The 17,066-nt window shown below is 45.8% G+C and overlaps 1 protein-coding gene across 1 annotated transcript in view; it reads left to right on the forward strand.

Moving 5' to 3' along the window:
• The window catches only part of DYNC1H1 (dynein cytoplasmic 1 heavy chain 1), a 76,930-nt gene that overhangs the window by 25,265 nt on the left and 34,599 nt on the right, over window positions 1-17,066 (forward strand). The window contains exons 11-25 of the mRNA XM_042990573.1: window positions 2,126-2,272; window positions 4,762-4,902; window positions 5,253-5,429; window positions 5,567-5,677; window positions 5,763-5,882; window positions 6,400-6,639; window positions 13,465-13,620; window positions 13,747-13,860; window positions 14,302-14,412; window positions 14,490-14,699; window positions 14,877-15,023; window positions 15,231-15,397; window positions 15,497-15,670; window positions 16,616-16,781; window positions 16,863-17,051. Of these exons, the coding sequence (XP_042846507.1) occupies window positions 2,126-2,272; window positions 4,762-4,902; window positions 5,253-5,429; window positions 5,567-5,677; window positions 5,763-5,882; window positions 6,400-6,639; window positions 13,465-13,620; window positions 13,747-13,860; window positions 14,302-14,412; window positions 14,490-14,699; window positions 14,877-15,023; window positions 15,231-15,397; window positions 15,497-15,670; window positions 16,616-16,781; window positions 16,863-17,051 (2,370 nt within the window). The remainder of the gene's footprint in view (window positions 1-2,125; window positions 2,273-4,761; window positions 4,903-5,252; window positions 5,430-5,566; window positions 5,678-5,762; window positions 5,883-6,399; window positions 6,640-13,464; window positions 13,621-13,746; window positions 13,861-14,301; window positions 14,413-14,489; window positions 14,700-14,876; window positions 15,024-15,230; window positions 15,398-15,496; window positions 15,671-16,615; window positions 16,782-16,862; window positions 17,052-17,066) is intronic.

The following is a 17,066-nucleotide window of genomic DNA, read 5'->3' on the forward strand; positions in this document are numbered from 1 at the left end:
AACCTGACAGATACCACCCCACCCTCTGTGTTCTTTGTCCCCACACCTCCCAGACTCGTTCTAATCATGAGAAAAGGTCAGACATCCCTTACAGAACACCTCACCAGTACCCTTCCAAAGTGTCGAGGTCGTGAGACAAAGACAAGGAGGAACAGATGTCACAGGTTGGAAGGGGTTAAGGCATGTGACGAGTAACTATGTTGTGGGGTCCTGGGAGATCTGAGTGAAGTCAGGATTTTAGTCAGTGTTGTATCAATGTTAATTTCTTGGTTTTGGTAATTGTGACGTGTTAGATGTTAACATTACAGAGAGTTGGTCAAGAGTGCACGAAAACTCTTCATACTTTCTTTGCAACTCTCCTGGAAGTCTAAAATAATTTCAAAAACAGACATTTTTTTTAAATGGGAAATAAATTTTAGAAAAAAATCTACACTTGGGGGTGCCTGGGAGGCTCAGTCGGTTAAGCTTCTGACTTGGCTCAGGTCATGATCTCATGGTTTGTTGGGTTTGAGCCCTGCGTTGGGCTCCGTGCTGACAGCTCAGAGCCTGGAGTCTGCTTGGGATTTTGTGTCTCCCTCTCTCTCTGCCCCTCCCCCCACTCGCGCGCGCGCGCTCTCTCTCTCGCTCTCTCTCTCTCTCTCTCTTTAAAAAATAAACATCAAAAAAAAATTTTTTAATGGAAATTGGAAAAAAACTACACTGGAAAAAAATCTCTACTTTCCAGGCATACATGCAAGAAACCATTTCAAGTACTGAGTGTAACCTAGTACAAGGAAAATTCAGACTCTGACGCTAAAATGCCACTGTTTTCACACAATCTTCTCAGAGTCATGGAAGAGTGCACCAGCACGGTGGCCTCCACACAGGACAGCAGTCTTGGTCCCCAAGCCCCCCATTTCCCATTTGAGTGAAGGAGTGGCCAGCTGGAGCCCAGCAAGCTGTCTAGAAAAGTGTGTTAATTCGAGCTGTGCTAATAGGTCCTGTCTACTAATCTGGGCGTCAGTTACAAAAGTGTCTGCCTTACAGTAGTTCATTAAGCCATACATTTGTTTTAGGTAGTTTATGGCATTTGTGTTCAATTTACCAGTAAGACTACCTCACAAAACAGAGGTCTAAAAGAACTAAAGGTAAAAACTTCGATGTGGGAGAAACAATTGGCTGCTTTTTTCCTACCCAGACGTTACCTTCTCTTTTTTTTTTTTTCCTCTTAATGCTTGAAAAATGTTTTCAGTTTTGAATATTGCACATTTATTCCCAAAGCATACTTTTTAAAATACAGAGATGCAGACAAGCAAATGGGTCTGTGTAAGCCAGAGCAGTTACCCGGTGGAGGTGGAGGTGGAAATCTTGCTCAGCTTAAAGCAGGCACTGGCAGGTGGCACAGACTCACCTTGACTCCTAAACCTACGCCCGTGCCGCATGTCTGACAGCTAATGCCAGTCTCGTGTGGCTGCATCAGTGACACAGGGTTGTGAGGTCCTGAGGTCATTATGTCCAGAGATCACCACGCATATTAAAGCAGATGGTGCCATTGAGCACCCATTGTGTGTTCAGCACCTACGCACTGGGGATCCAGGAAGCGCCTAAGCAGTGCCTGCCCTCTGGCTTCTTATCCTCTGGGGAGGGCCATGCACTCCACACATGGGCTACAGCAGACCATGATGTCCATTAAAGTAACAGACCCGTGGTTCAGACTCAAGTAGGTTCATAATTCAGAGGGAGAAAAATATTATGCATCAAAACCACTTTTTTTACTTTGAGAAAGTACTTTTTTTCAAGAAAATTCATTTAAAATTATTCTAATGCTTTGTATGACAAAAATAACTAAGCTATAATTTGTATACTTTTTACCCAATTTTGAATTTAAACTTTCCAAGCACCCAATTGTACTTGAGGGAATTACTGAGTGACGATCACGTACGTGTATATCCGGTACCGTTTGATTGAAGGTGGCCCCTGGAGGCGTTCGGTAATTTATTAGTACATCAGTGCCATGCTTCGGTATTAGATTTTTAATCCAGAAATGATCACCCTTCTCGTGAATACTGATTCTGGCGGCACAAATGCATGAAAGCCTATTATTGAAATAGATATTTGAGTAAGAAACGAAATCTTCCCTTTACAGAATGTTGTTCATGAGCTAAGGATAACCAATCAGGTCATCTATTTGAACCCGCCCATCGAAGAGTGCAGGTACAAGCTGTACCAGGAAATGTTTGCCTGGAAGATGGTTGTGCTGTCTCTGCCCAGGATCCAGAGTCAGAGGTACCAGGTGAGCCTTCCGGGGATTCGCATCACATGGCCTCTGCCCAGGCCTCCCTAGGGCCCTGGGGCGCCGCCTCTCCTCCATATCCCTGGAAATGGTGCTCTCCATATGTCTTTCAAGACTCCCTACTTGGGACTCTGCATTCTAAGGGAAAGCTAGAGGAAGGCTTATGTGACTTGGCATTTTTCCCCAGTGGCTGCTTTCCCAAATCGTTGCATCTGCAGTTCTGATTTCGGTAGTCTCTCAGAAATTTCCCCCATGAACCTGTCTTTTAATTCCCCTTTCTCCCCACCCCCACTTTTTAATATAGAAGTTTGTAGATACACACAAAAGTAGAGGGAATCTCATGAGTTCACATCAGCCTGCTTTGTATATCATGTGGCCAATTTAAATTTTTATTCCTTTCCCTCCTCCTCCTCCCCACCAGACTATTTTAAAACAAATCCCGGATATACTCTTTAATAAGAGTATCAATAATAATAATGTGCTTTTGGAGCAAAAGGAAAACTGAAAAGACTGTTTAGTCCCTGGTCTGAGCAACATTACTTCTAAACAAGACTGGTGGTTTTCGAATAAGCAGATTTCCATAACCTCTGTTGCAACAGGCTCTTCTAGAAAGTCTCAGCTTTGAATATAAGCAGCATAGGCTCAGTTCTGAGGTGTTTTTGTGGTAGCAACCCCCCCGTAGACTCAGCCTTGGTGGTGACCAGCTAATCCGAACCGAGCTATGAACCGTTCCTTTCGCTCTGGGAGTGTGCAGACTGCAGGATATTTCTCGTCAGGTGTCCGTTCACACTGCTGTCCTGTTGTCTCCACACTGAACCAAACAGAAGCCAGCCCCTCTGACGCTGGAGCCCGTGCCCCTGCTCTGTGGCCCAGCTCCCCTCCCCTCTGCTGAGCCTCCTGTCACCCTCTAGCCACCTTACTTCTCAGCTCCCCTTGGTGAAAACACAGAGAACTCGTCTGCACACCTGCTCCGGGTCCAGCCCCTCCGGCATCAGGGTCACAGGCGTTTCCCTGCTGTTATGGCAGGCTTCTCAGCCCTTGAGAAGTGTCAGTGGCAGGATGTGACGGTGTGCACCCCCCCCCCCCCCCCCCCGCCCACTTGATATGCTTGTTCCGCTTGGCTGTCCTGGTTTTCCTCCCACCTCCCTGGCCAGTGTCCTCTGTGGCTCTTCCTTGGCTCTCTCTTCTGGCTCCTACTGTTTGAGTGCACTCTCCATCCCCAGCACCTGTCTCACCTGGTCCATTGCCGGCCAGATGGGACAACTGGGCTCATACCTCCAGCCCGGCCTTTATCCTGAGCTCTAGACCCATCTCCCCAGCCCGCCCCCCCGGGCATCTCCACAAGACCGATGGGTGCGAAAACTGAGTGTGCGTCTGACCCCCTCCCTCAGACTAGCTGCCACCCCCACTCCTTTTCTCTGCCTTCAGCCTGCTCAGGGCCAAGCTGGGGTGTCACCCTTGCCTCCCACTGTTTCCATCTGCAGAGTTAACCCTGATCTTCTTTTTCCCACATCCACTGATCCCACTGGTCCAAGGTACCATCATCCCTCACTTGGATTCTTAAAGTTCCCTTCTGACAGGTCTCTGTCTGCCTTTGCCCCTGCTAAAATCTGTTTTCAACACAGCAGCCAAAGTGTTAGATTTTATGTCCGTCCCAACACTTCTTCCCAGAGCCTGTTGATGGCTTCTCGTGTCACTCCCCATGAAAGCCCATGTCCCATGGCAGAGTGCTGGGCCCCACGTAATATGCTGCTCGTTGCTTCTCTGACTTGAGTGCCAGTATCTCCCTCGCTGGCTCTGTTCCAGCCACACTGGCCTCTTGCTCTCTTCACATTCCAGGCAGGCTCCTGCCCCTGGGCCTTTGCACTTGCTGACCTCCCTGTTCAGAACCCCCGGTAGCAACATACTGACATGGCTCACTCCCTCCCTCTCCTGGTCCTGCTCAGTGAGGCCTTCCCTGACCTTCCCCAACCCCACACTCCCAGCCCTCCTCTTTCCTGCTTTATCTCCATAGTACTTCTCACCTGCTGAGAAGTATCTCTCCTCCCACAGAGCGTAAGCCCATGTGAGCAGAGTTTTTTGTCTGTTTCTTGTGCCCACAGCAGTGCCTGGCACATAGCCAGCACTCAGATCATTGAAGCGATGCATGTGTCATCGCTTCCATCATCCAAGTCGGTGTAAATATTTGGTCATGGAAATCTCCATTCTTTGGACATTGCCTTTAATGTTCTGCTCTCAGATGAGAGATAGGTCTCGAAGTGCTCTGTAGCAGTTTTTGGGTTTTCTAACTTGTGCTTGATCTGATGTCCCTTCACTGGTTGATGAGTTGAGGAGGCCTCTGATTTCTTGTGGCTGGGGTAAGCAGATGTTCCAAATGCCATTTGTGTAGCGGGCTCTTGCTTCGGTTCGTTCGAATTCGGTGAAAGGTGGCTCTGAGATGAACATCTTTGTACACACTGCTTGTGTTTCTTCTGGTTCTGCTTGCTTAGGTGGGTGTTCATTACGAATTGACCGAAGAAGAGAAATTCTACCGGAATGCTTTAACGCGGATGCCTGATGGCCCCGTTGCCCTGGAAGAGTCCTACTCTGCGGTCATGGGCATCGTGACTGAGGTCGAGCAGTACGTCAAGGTGAGAAGCTCCCCGTCTCATTGAAATACGTTGTGGAGTGTGTTTAGACATAGCGAATATGAGGTCTGATGAACACGGGAGCCGAAATCTATGTAATGTGTGTCTAATATGATGTAATTGATGACACTTGCTTATTTTAAAGCAGCCAGTGAATGGTAGGACAGATCTTACAGAATATTAACTATTATTTTAGACAGCAATAAATGTTATTCCCTTTTAATATAAAAATTCGGAGAATTTGAAGTGAATTTTTCTGACAGTATTGACAACAAGTGAGACGTGAACCTAATGCGTGTGAACATTCTGTAAGAGGCCCAGCTGTGCTATCTGACCCTCCCGTCCACCTGCAGGTCTGGCTTCAGTACCAGTGCCTGTGGGACATGCAAGCCGAAAACATCTACAACAGACTCGGAGAAGATCTCAACAAATGGCAGGCTCTCCTGGTGCAAATACGGAAGGCCCGAGGAACTTTTGACAATGCGGAAACCAAGAAGGAGTTTGGGCCAGTAGTCATAGATTACGGCAAGGTGAGCTCCGCCCCCCCGGGGCAGGGGGTGGAGGTCGCTGTAAAGGCAGCGTCTGCAGGTGACGAGGACGCGTGGAAGCGTGAACACCCCGGCGCGAGGGACTGACGATCTGTCGTCCTGGGCTCGTTCCCCCACAGGTGCAGTCCAAGGTGAACTTGAAGTACGACTCTTGGCATAAGGAGGTTCTCAGCAAATTTGGGCAGATGCTCGGGTCAAACATGACAGAATTCCATTCCCAGATCTCGAAGGTGAGGAGGCGGGATCCTGGCCGTGTCGCGAGTCTGCCGGCAAACCCTCGGCTCCGTGTTGAATTCCTGTGCTCTCTCCACACAGTCACGGCAGGAGTTGGAGCAGCACTCGGTGGACACGGCCAGCACCTCGGACGCGGTGACCTTCATCACCTACGTGCAGTCTTTGAAACGAAAGATAAAACAGTTTGAGAAACAAGTTGAGGTGAGCTCTGTGAACGGTGAAAATTCTCATCATCACCTCGTGAGGCACGGTTTCAGAAATTAGGTGCCTACAGGCCACCACCGTCTTCCTGACAGCCACCTGACGGGCTGCTTGAGGGCAGGCACTGGCATCCTGGGGATCCGCGTTTTAAACAGCTCTCGAGGTTTGAGGTCCACCGCGTTTTGCCTTTTAAAATCTTTTACTTTAGTGGTTGTTCTTCGAGTCCTCAGACTTGCGTTCTGTTTGTAATTTGGAAGGAGGGGGTGAAGCACAGCCCAACGTGCCTTCGATCCTGGCCGGGCCCCCCGGCTGCAGCCAGGCACGGTGACGCACCAGCCGCGGCGGGCCCGGGCCCCGCTGCTCCCTGAGCGCCGTGCTCTCAGCGTGGAAGGTTTCCGGAGAAGAGCAGGCGTTGTTGTGTGTTCTGTAGCCGCACGCCGTCTTCCCTTTACGTGGGGGTCTGACGACAGTCTCTGTGATTCTAGAACTACAACCACCTGTGTTCTGACCCGCGCAGCTCTACCGCAATGGCCAGCGCCTGCTGGAGAAGCAGAGGTTCCAGTTCCCGCCCTCCTGGCTCTACATCGACAACATAGAGGGTGAGTGGGGGGCCTTCAACGACATCATGCGGCGGAAGGACTCTGCCATTCAGCAGCAGGTGGCAAACCTGCAGATGAAGATCGTGCAGGAGGACCGGGCCGTGGAGAGCCGCACCACCGACCTGCTGACGGACTGGGAGAAGACCAAGCCTGTCACGGTGAGTCCCGCCAGCGTCACAGTTTGCCCTGAACCCACAGCGTGATTCGCTGTCTTTTCGCCCAAACTTAAAAAGGCTCTGCTGTGGATTAGCTTTCCCACTAATGAGGACTTCTCCTTTTTGTAACTAAAACTTGCACGTGGTCTGTTTGACAAGTGAAAGCCAACGGAGACTTCTTCTTACCCAGCAACCCCTCATGACGAGCATGTAAATCATGAGGTGGTTTTAAAAAAGTTTTTTGTTCCTAAGCTATCCTTTCATTGAGCGCTGACTGTTCTGTGCCGTGGGGATGGAGCAGTGAACAGGAAGGACAGGAGCCCCCATCCCCGTGGAGTCACATTCCAGTGGGAGACGCAGGGAGAAACGAGCAAGGAAAACGCGTGTTCGAGTCAGGTGGTGCGAGGGGCCGCGGGGAAGGGCGAGAGCTGGGAGAGAGAGTGGTGTTGGGTGTGCTGCCGGGAGGGGAAGGGGTGGGGGTGGTAAGACCTGAGGGAGGGAGGGCAGATGGTGAGGGAGGACTTCGGCAGAGGTGACGTCAAGTGCGAGGCTCGAGCAAGTACATAACGGCATACCTGGTTTTCCAGGGCAGAATTCAGGGTCATTTATTTATACATAGAAACATAGGCAGGAAAGAGAAGGGGGAAGGTGGTCGTGGGACTTTGAATGTCAGTCTGGTTTTCTAGTTTGGGTGTCACTGATCCACACCAGGGCTGGTGACAGGTCTAGCCTCCCACCATCTACTCCGTAGGGCTCTGTGCTGCCTCAGCCCTGGCTGTGATGCTGCACCCAAAGGTCCTGTTTTGTGCTCAGTTTTGGTTCAAGGGCCCGTGGTTTTTTTGTTTGTTTGTTTTTGTTTACACGAGTCTCGTACTTGTTGTATTATTTTTTTTAATATAATTTATCGTCAGATTGGTTTCCATACAACACCCAGGGCTCATCCCAACAGGTGACCTCCTCAGTGCCCATCACCCGCTTTCCCCTCTCCCCCAACCCCCCATCAACACTGTTTGTTTTCACTATTTAAGAGTCTCTTACGGTTTGCCTCCCTCCCTCTCTGTAACTTTTTTTTCCCCTTCCCCTCCCCATGGTCTTCTGTTACGTTTCTCAAGATCTACATATGAGTGAAAACATAAGGTATCTTTCTCTGTATGACTTATTTCACTTAACATAATACTCTCTAGTTCCATCTATGTTGCTGCAAATGGCCATATTTCATTCTTTCTCATTGCCAAGTAGTATCCCATGGTATATATAAACCACATCTTCTTTATCCATTCGTCAGTTGATGGATATTTAGGCTCTTTCCATAATTAGGCTATTGTTGAAAGTGCTGCTATAAACATTGGGATACATGTGCCCCTGTGAATCAGCACTCCTGTATCCCTTGGGTAAATTCCTAGCAGTGCTATTGCTGGGTCGTAAGGTAGTTTTATTTTTAATTTTTTGAGGAACCTCCACACTGTTTTCCAGAGCAGCTGCCCCAGTTTGCATTCCCACCCAACAGTGCAAGAGGGTTCCCGTTTCTCCACTTCCTCTCCAGCATCTATAGTCTCCTGATTTGTTCATTTTAGCCACTCTGACTGATGTGAGGTGGTATCTCAGCATGGTTTTGATTTGTATTTCCCTGATGAGGAGTGACATTGAGCATCTTTTCATGTGTCTGTTGGCTATCTGGATGTCTTCTTCGGACAAGTGTCTGTTCATATCTTCTGCCCATTTCTTCACTGGATTATTTGTTTTTCAGGTGTGGAGTTTGATGAGTTCTTTATAGATTTTGAATACTAGGCCTTTATCTGATATATCATTTGCAAATATCTTTTCCCATTCTGTCGATTGCCTTTTAGTTTTGTTGATTGTTTCCTTTGCAGTGCAGAAGCTTTTTATCTTGATGAGGTCCCAGTAGTTCATTTTTGCTTTTAATTCCCTTGCCTTTGGAGATGTGTCAAGTGAGAGATTGCTACAGCTGAGGTCAAAGAGGTTGTTGCCAGCTTTCTCCTCTAGGGTTTTGATGGTTTCCTGTCTCACATTCAGGTCCTTCATCCATTTTGAGTTTATTTTTGTGTATGGTGTAAGAAAGTGGTCTAGTTTCATTCTTCCGCATGTTGCTGTCCAGTTCTCCCAGCACCATTTGCTAAAGAGACTCTCTTTTTTCCATTGGATGCCCTTTCCTGCTTTGTCAAAGATTAGTTGGCCAGGTTAGTGGGTCCAATTCTGGGTTCTCTATTCTGTTCCATTGGTCTACGTGTCTGTTTTTGTGCCAATACCATGCTGTCTTGATGATTACAGCTTTGTAGTAGAGGCTAAAGTCTGAGATCGTGATGCTTGCTGCTTTGTTTTTTTCTTCAAATATTACTTTGGCTATTCGGGGTCTTTTGTGGTTCCATACAAATTTTAGGATTGTTTGTTCTAGCTTTGAGAAGAATGCTGGTGCAATTTTGTTTGGGATTGCATTAAATGTGTAGATAGCTTTGGGTAGTATTGACACTTTAACAATATTCTTCCAATCCATGAACACGGAATGTTTCTCCATTTCTTTGTGTCTTCTTCAGTTTCCTTCATAAGCTTTCTATAGTTTTCAGCATGCAGATCTTTTATATCTTTGGTTAGGTTTCTTCCTAGGTATTTTATGGTTCTTGGTGCAATTGTGAATGGGATCAGTTTCTTTATTTTTCTGTTGCTTCATCATTGGTGTATAAGAATGCAACCAACTTCTGTACATTGATTTTGTACCCTACGACTTTGCTGAATTCATGTGTCCGTTCTTTTTTTTTTTTTTTTTTTTTTTTATTTTTGGGACAGAGAGAGACAGAGCATGAACGGGGGAGGGGCAGAGAGAGAGGGAGACACAGAATCGGAAACAGGCTCCAGGCTCCGAGCCATCAGCCCAGAGCCTGATGCGGGGCTCGAACTCACGGACCGCGAGATCGTGACCTGGCTGAAGTCGGACGCTTAACCGACTGCGCCACCCAGGCGCCCCTCATGTGTCCGTTCTAACAGACTGTTGGTGGAGTCTGTCAGGTTTTCCGTGTAGAGTATCATGTCATCTGGGAAAAGCGAAAGTTTGACTTCGTCTTTGCCAATTTTGATGCCTTTGATTTCGCTTTGTTGTCTGATTGCTGATGCTAGGGCTTCCAACACTATGTTGAACAACAGTGGTGAGAGTGGACATCCCTGTCGTGTTCCTGATTTCAGAGGGAAAGTTCTGTTTTTCCCCATTGAAGATGATAATTAGCTGTGGGGTTTTCTTAAGTGGCTTTTATGATTAAGTATATTCCTTCTATCCCGCCCTTCTTGAGGGTTTTTATTAAGAAAGGATGCTGTATTTTGTCAAATGCTTTTTCTGCATCTATTGATAGGATCATATGGTTCTTTTCTTTCATTAACGTGATGTATCACGTTGATTGATTTGCAAATATTGAACCAGCCCTGCAGCCCAGGAATGAGTCTCACTTGATCATGGTGAATAATTCTTTTTATATGCTGTTGAATTCAATTTGCTAGTATCTTGTTGAGAATTTTTGCATCCATATTCATCAGGGATATTGGCCTGTAGTTCTCTTTTTCTGCTGGGTCTCTGTCTGGTTTGGGAATCAAAGTAAATCTGGCTTCATAGAATGAGTCTGGAACCTTTCCTTCTCTTTCTGTTTTTTGGAACAGCTTGAGAAGGATAGGTATTATCTCTGCTTTAAATGTCTGGTAGAATTCCCCAGGGAAGCCTGCTGGTCCTGGAGTCTTATTTGTTGGGAGATTTTTGATAACTGATTGAATTTCTTCCCTAGTTATGGGTCTGTTCAAATTTTCTGTTTCTTCCCGTTTGAGTTTTGGTAGTGTATGGGTGTTTGGGAATTTGTCCATTTCTTCCAGGTTGTCCAGTTTGTTGGCGTATAATTTTTCATAGTGTTCCCTGGTAATTGCTTGTATTTCTGAGGGATTGGTTGTGATAAATCCATTTTCATTCGTGATTTTATCTATTTGAGTCATCTCCTTTTTGACAAGCCTGGCTAGAGGTTTATCAATTTTATTTTTTCAAAAAACCAACTCTTCGTTTCATCGATCTGTTCTACTGTTTTTGGATTCTATGTTATTTATTTCTGCTCTGCTCTTTATTATTTTTCCTTCTGCTGGGTTTGGGGTGTCTTTGCTGTTCTGCTTCTGGTTCCTTTAAGTGTGCTGTTAGATTTTGTATTTGGGATTTTTCTTGTTTCTTGAGATAGGCTTGGATTGCAATGTATTTTCCTCTCAGGACTGCCTTTGCTGCATCCCAAAGCATTTGGATTGTTGTATTTTCATTTTCATTTGTTTCCATATATCTTTAAATTTTTTCTCTAATTGCCTGGTTGACCCATTCATTCTTGAGTAGGATGTTCTTTAACTTCCATGCTTTCAGAGGTATTCCAGACTTTTTCCTGTGGTTGCTTTCAAGTTTCATAGCATTGTGATCTGAAAGTGTGCATGGTACGATCTCAATTCTTTTATATTTTTGAGGGCTGTTTTATGACCCAGTGTGTGATCTATCTTGGAGAATGTTCCATGTGCACAGGAGAAGAAAGTATATTCTGCTGCTTTGGGATGTAGAGTTCTAAATATATCTGTCAAGTCCATCTGGTCCAATGTATCGTTCAGGGCCATTGTTTCTTTACTGATTGTCTGTCTAGATGATGTGTCCATTGTGGAGTATTAAAGTCCCCTGCAATTACCACATTCTTATCAATAAGGTTGCTTATGTTTGTGATGAATTGTTTTATATATTTGGGGGCTCCCATGTTCGGCGCATAGACATTTACAATTATTAGCTCTTCCTGATGGATAGACTGTAATTATTATATAATGCCCTTCTTCATCTCTTGTTACAGCCTTTAATTGAAAGTCTAGTTTGTTACTTTCTTTTGACTTCCAGTAGCATAATAGATAGTTTTCCATCCCCTCACTTTCAATCTGAAGGTGTTCCAGGTCTAAAATGAGTCTCTTGTAGACAGCAAATAGATGGGTCTTGTTTTTTTATCCATTCTGATACTCTATGTCTTTTGATTGGAGCATTTAGTGCATTTACATTCAGTGTTGTTATTGAAAGATATGGGATTAGAGTCATCATGTTATCTGTAGGTTTCATGCTTGTAGTGATGTCTCTGGTACTTTGTGGTCCTTGTGACATTTCACTCACAGAGTCCCTCTTAGGATCTCTTGTGGGCCTGGTTTAGTGGTGATAAATTCCTTCAGTTTTTGTTTGTTTGGGAAGACCTTTATCTCTCCTTCTATCCTGAATGACAGACTTGCTGGATAAAGTATTCTTGGCTGCATATTTTTCCTGTTCATCACATTGAAGATTTTGTGCCATTCCTGTCTGGCCTGCCAAGTTTCAGTAGATAGGTCTGCTACTACCCTTATGTGTCTATCTTTGTGTGTGAAGGCCCGTTTATCCCTAGCTGCTTTCAGAATTCTCTCTTTTTCCTTGTATTTTGCCAGTTTCACTATGATATGTCGTGCAGAAGTTCAAGTTACATCTGAAGGGAGTTCTCTGTGCCTCTTGGATTTCAATGCCTGTTTCCATTCTCCAGATTGGGAAAGTTCTCTGCTATGATTTGTTTAAGTACATCTTCAGCGCCTTTCTCTCTCTTCTTCTGGAATTCCTATGATACGGATATTGTTCTTTTGATTGAATCACTTCGTTCTCTAATTCTCCCCTCATGATCCTGGATTTTTTTTATCTTTTTCTCAGCTTCCTCTTTTCCCATAATTTTATCTTCTAATTCACCTATTCTCTTCTCTGTCTCTTCAGTTCACACTGCGACCACCTCCATTTTATTTTGCACCTCATTTATAGCATTTTTTAATTCATCATGACTATTTTTTAGTCTCTTGATCTCTGCAGCAGTAGATTCTCTGTCTTTTATGTTTTTTTCAAGCCCAGCAATTAATTTTATGCCTGTTATTCTAAATTCTTGTTCAGTTATGTTGCTTCTATCTGTTTTGACCAATTCTTTAGCTGTCACTTCTTTCTGGAATTTCTTTTGAGGAGAATTCTTCCGTTTTGTCATTTTGGCTAGTTTTCTGTCCCTTATGAGTTTTAAAAGCTTGTTATGTGCTCTGGACCTGTGAGCACTACAATACTAAAGTCATACACTGTCCAGGGCCTGGAAGGGCCCCTGTTTTATGGAGATCTTCTCTGTCACTAATCCTGGCACTGTAGCTCAGGCAGAATGCTAGCTCCAGCAGGGGAGTGAGTATTGATCAACAGGTGAGATTCTGGTCACCAAAATTTGAATATGTTTTCTTGCCGTTTTTTGCTAGTAATGTGTTCTAGCTTAAATTTTCAGTGATATTTTATACAGTCATTCTCAAGTTATTAAAATTAAGAGTAAGCCAATAGTACTTTAATGGTCAACTGGAGGCCGTTTCCCTGAGGACTACTTGATTTCTCATTCTTGTCTGCAGAACTGATGTAACAGCTGTGTGCCTCGGGAGTGCGTGGCCAGCAGCCTCCCGAGAGCCATGTCCCCTCGGGTCGGGAGCATCCTGCTCCAGGCCCCAGTCTGTCCTGACTCCTCTCTTCCCGTCTCCCAAGGCACTCAGTGAGACAGTGACTAAACGGAGAGGTGCTCCACCTTTCTCCTTCATACCTTTATTGACGTCAAACGTGGAAGTAGAAGTTAACACTCAGTGATGTACATGAACTGTAAGTGTACATCTTGCTGAAGATTTACATGTGTGGACATGTTCAGGGAATCACAGATTTCCAGACTCCCAGCAGATGCTTTCCACCATTTCAGAGCCAAAGCACGCACCTGTCCTGGGACCTCGCCCTGCAATTGTGCACTTTGCTTTCAGGGCAATCTCCGCCCAGAGGAGGCGCTTCAGGCTCTTACCATATACGAAGGAAAGTTCGGCAGGCTGAAGGACGACCGGGAGAAGTGTGCGAAGGCCAAGGAGGCGCTGGAGTTGACCGACACGGGGCTGCTCAGCGGCAGTGAAGAGCGCGTCCAGGTGCGGACTCGGGGGTGGGGCTCCTCATCCTGAGTCTGCCCTTGACCAGGGCCGCGTCAGGGGCTCTGCCAGAGCCGCGGTGGTTTCTTCACCCACGGTCTCACTGTTCTACTGTCGTGATTTCAGGTGGCCTTAGAAGAACTGCAGGACCTTAAAGGCGTTTGGTCGGAACTTTCCAAGGTCTGGGAGCAGATTGATCAGATGAAGGAGCAGCCGTGGGTTTCTGTCCAGCCTCGAAAGGTACACCTAAAGGAGATGTGGTGTGTGTCCTCATATGCTGACGGTCGTAGACCACTCAGGAGCTTCGCAGGCAGGGAACTGTATTGTGCATCCTCAGAATGTCACATGACGGTCATTTAGGATTTATGTGGACTGATGAAAAATCTGTTTGGAAACCTTTTTTTTTTAAGTTTTGTTTTTATTTTTGAGAAGGATACAAAGAATGAGCGGGGGAGGGACAGAGAGAGAAGGAGGAAGAATTCCAAGCAGGCTCTACCCTGTCAGCTCCGCCCGATGCAGGGCTGGAACTCATGAACTGTGAAATCATGACCTGAGCCACAGTCAAGAGTCACGCTTCATTTCCTGAGCCACCCAGGCACCCCCAGAAAACATTTTTTAAGATATTTCACCATTTAAAGAAATGTTGGCAAACTAAATATCATTTTGTGTTCCTCTTGACAGCTTCGACAAAATTTAGATGGCCTCCTGAACCAGCTGAAAAACTTCCCTGCCCGATTACGGCAGTACGCATCCTATGAGTTTGTCCAGAGGCTTCTGAAAGGCTACCTGAAGGTAGTGGTTCGGTGCTGGGGTCGTGGGTGTCTGTTAGGAACACAGCTGCACGGTAACCTTGTTTACTCTCTCCGCAGATAAACATGCTGGTGATTGAACTGAAGTCCGAAGCACTCAAAGATCGCCACTGGAAGCAGCTGATGAAAAGACTTCATGTCAACTGGGTTGTTTCTGAGCTAACCCTTGGCCAAATCTGGGATGTTGACTTGCAGAAAAATGAAGCTATTGTCAAGGATGTGCTGCTTGTGGCACAAGGGGAGATGGCTTTGGAAGAATTTTTGAAGCAGGTGAGTAAATAGACCGATAGCCCCATTTATGTCCCATTTCAGGCTGTGAGGCCAGTTTGAGCTGTGTAAAAACAAGAGCTTCATCTGCGGTCCTTTTGTCCCCATAGCACTTGGCTGCTTGTACACCTGGCAGACACCCACATACTAATAAGGTGCCCCTTTTTGGTTTTAATTCAGATAAGAGAAGTATGGAATACTTACGAGTTAGACTTGGTTAACTATCAGAACAAGTGTCGCTTGATCCGAGGTTGGGATGACCTCTTCAACAAAGTCAAAGAGCACATCAACAGTGTCTCCGCCATGAAGCTCTCTCCGTACTACAAGGTACCCTTGTTGGGCAGGCTTTCCCTCTCCGATTGGGCTTTCCCCTGCACTTTCTCTGTAATACTTTTGACTGGCAGTTACCAGAAGCCTGTTTTTTAAAGCGTGAGTCAAATAGCTTGACATAACCTGCAGTTTTTTTAGTAAGTTTTGGCATATCTATGAGTGAATCGCTTAGCAGCTGGGCTCTGCTTCCCATCTGCCTACTAGGTTTTCGAAGAGGATGCCCTGAGCTGGGAAGATAAGCTGAATCGGATCATGGCTCTCTTTGACGTGTGGATTGACGTGCAGAGGCGGTGGGTGTACCTGGAAGGCATCTTCACGGGCAGCGCAGATATCAAGCACCTGCTGCCGGTGGAGACCCAGAGGTTCCAGAGGTATGGCCTCCAGCCTGGGTGCAAAGGAGCTGAGGGGTAGGTGTGACTGGTGACCCTTCTTCACGTAAAGGCTAACGACACTTTTGATTTGATTCGTAGTATCAGCACGGAGTTTTTGGCTCTGATGAAAAAAGTATCCAAGTCTCCCCTTGTAATGGATGTTCTGAATATCCAGGGGGTACAGAGGTCTCTGGAGAGACTGGCAGACCTGCTAGGAAAGATCCAGAAAGCATTGGGAGAATACCTGGAAAGAGAGCGATCCTCTTTCCCCAGGTAAGATGATTGCTTTGACTTGCGCGGAAGTCGAGTTCAAGTTCAGGAGCCTCCCCTCTCCCCTGTGGGTCTGTGTGTTAGTCACTTTGACATCAGAAGTTTTGTTACTAGTAACAAAATGAATGTTAACTCCCTTTCCGCGCATTTATTCCTTTTTTTAAAAAAATGCTTATTTTAGAGCATGTGTGCGTGAGAGTGAAAGGGCAGGGGGAGGAGCAGAGAGAGAGATGGAGACACAGAATCTGAAACAGGCTCCAGGCTCTGAACTGCCAGCACAGAGCCCCACACGGGGCTGGGACACAACGGACTGAGTCACCCAGGCGCCCGTATTCCTAATTATAATGTTAAATAATTCCTCATTTTCTGTCTTGTGTTTGTTTATTAAGCTTCATTGAAACTATTATCCACCCTTCTAGGTAGCTTGCATCTCTTAAAAGTTTAGCTCTGATTGTTTTCCAAACGGCATTTCTTCCTTTCTGAATAGTTTGCTTACTGTAAATTGAACAGGCTTTTATTTATTTTGTTTGTTTTGAGAGAGAGGAAGAGAGTGGGGAAAGGAAACAGAATCCCAAGCAGGTTCCTTGCTGTCAGCCCGGAGCCCGATGCAGGGCTCAGTATCACGAATGGTGAGATCATGACCTGAGCCAAAATCAAGAGCAGATACTCAAGCTACCTAGGTGCCCCTTGAACAGACTTTAAAAAAATACGTTCATGAAGTAAGGTGAATGGCATGAAGTGCATGGAATCCCTCTTCAGTAGCTTGTTCAACAAACGTGTGTCCTTTGCTGAGGGCTGGAGGAAACTCGGATGTGACCTAGTTTAGATTGGAGATTGTCCATCACCATCCAAGTCTAGTTTCCCTTCCTGCAATTTGAAGTTCCATTTTGATTCACCTTATTTATGTGTATGTGACATTTTACAACTTGAATGCTATTTTAATTTTAGGTTCTATTTTGTGGGTGATGAAGATTTGCTTGAAATCATTGGAAACAGTAAGAATGTAGCTAAGTTACAGAAACATTTCAAGAAAATGTTTGCTGGCGTTTCGAGCATCATCCTAAACGAGGATAACTCTGTCGTCTTGGGCATTTCCTCCCGTGAAGGAGAGGAGGTAATGAAGTTTATGATTGTAATTTAGAATGCTTCTCTCCTGCCTTTGTACATCTTAATTCTTGTATCATATGTATTTTAGGTTATGTTTAAAACTCCTGTGTCGATTACTGAACATCCCAAAATCAACGAGTGGCTCACGCTGGTAGAAAAGGAGATGAGAGTCACACTGGCTAAACTTCTGGCTGAGTCTGTTACAGAAGTTGAGATTTTTGGTAAAGCAACTTCGATTGACCCAAATACCTACATCACTTGGATTGATAAGTACCAGGTAACGTGTAGTCGA

Source organism: Panthera tigris, chromosome B3 (assembly GCF_018350195.1).
Source record: "Panthera tigris isolate Pti1 chromosome B3, P.tigris_Pti1_mat1.1, whole genome shotgun sequence".
Lineage (NCBI taxonomy): Eukaryota > Metazoa > Chordata > Mammalia > Carnivora > Felidae > Panthera > Panthera tigris.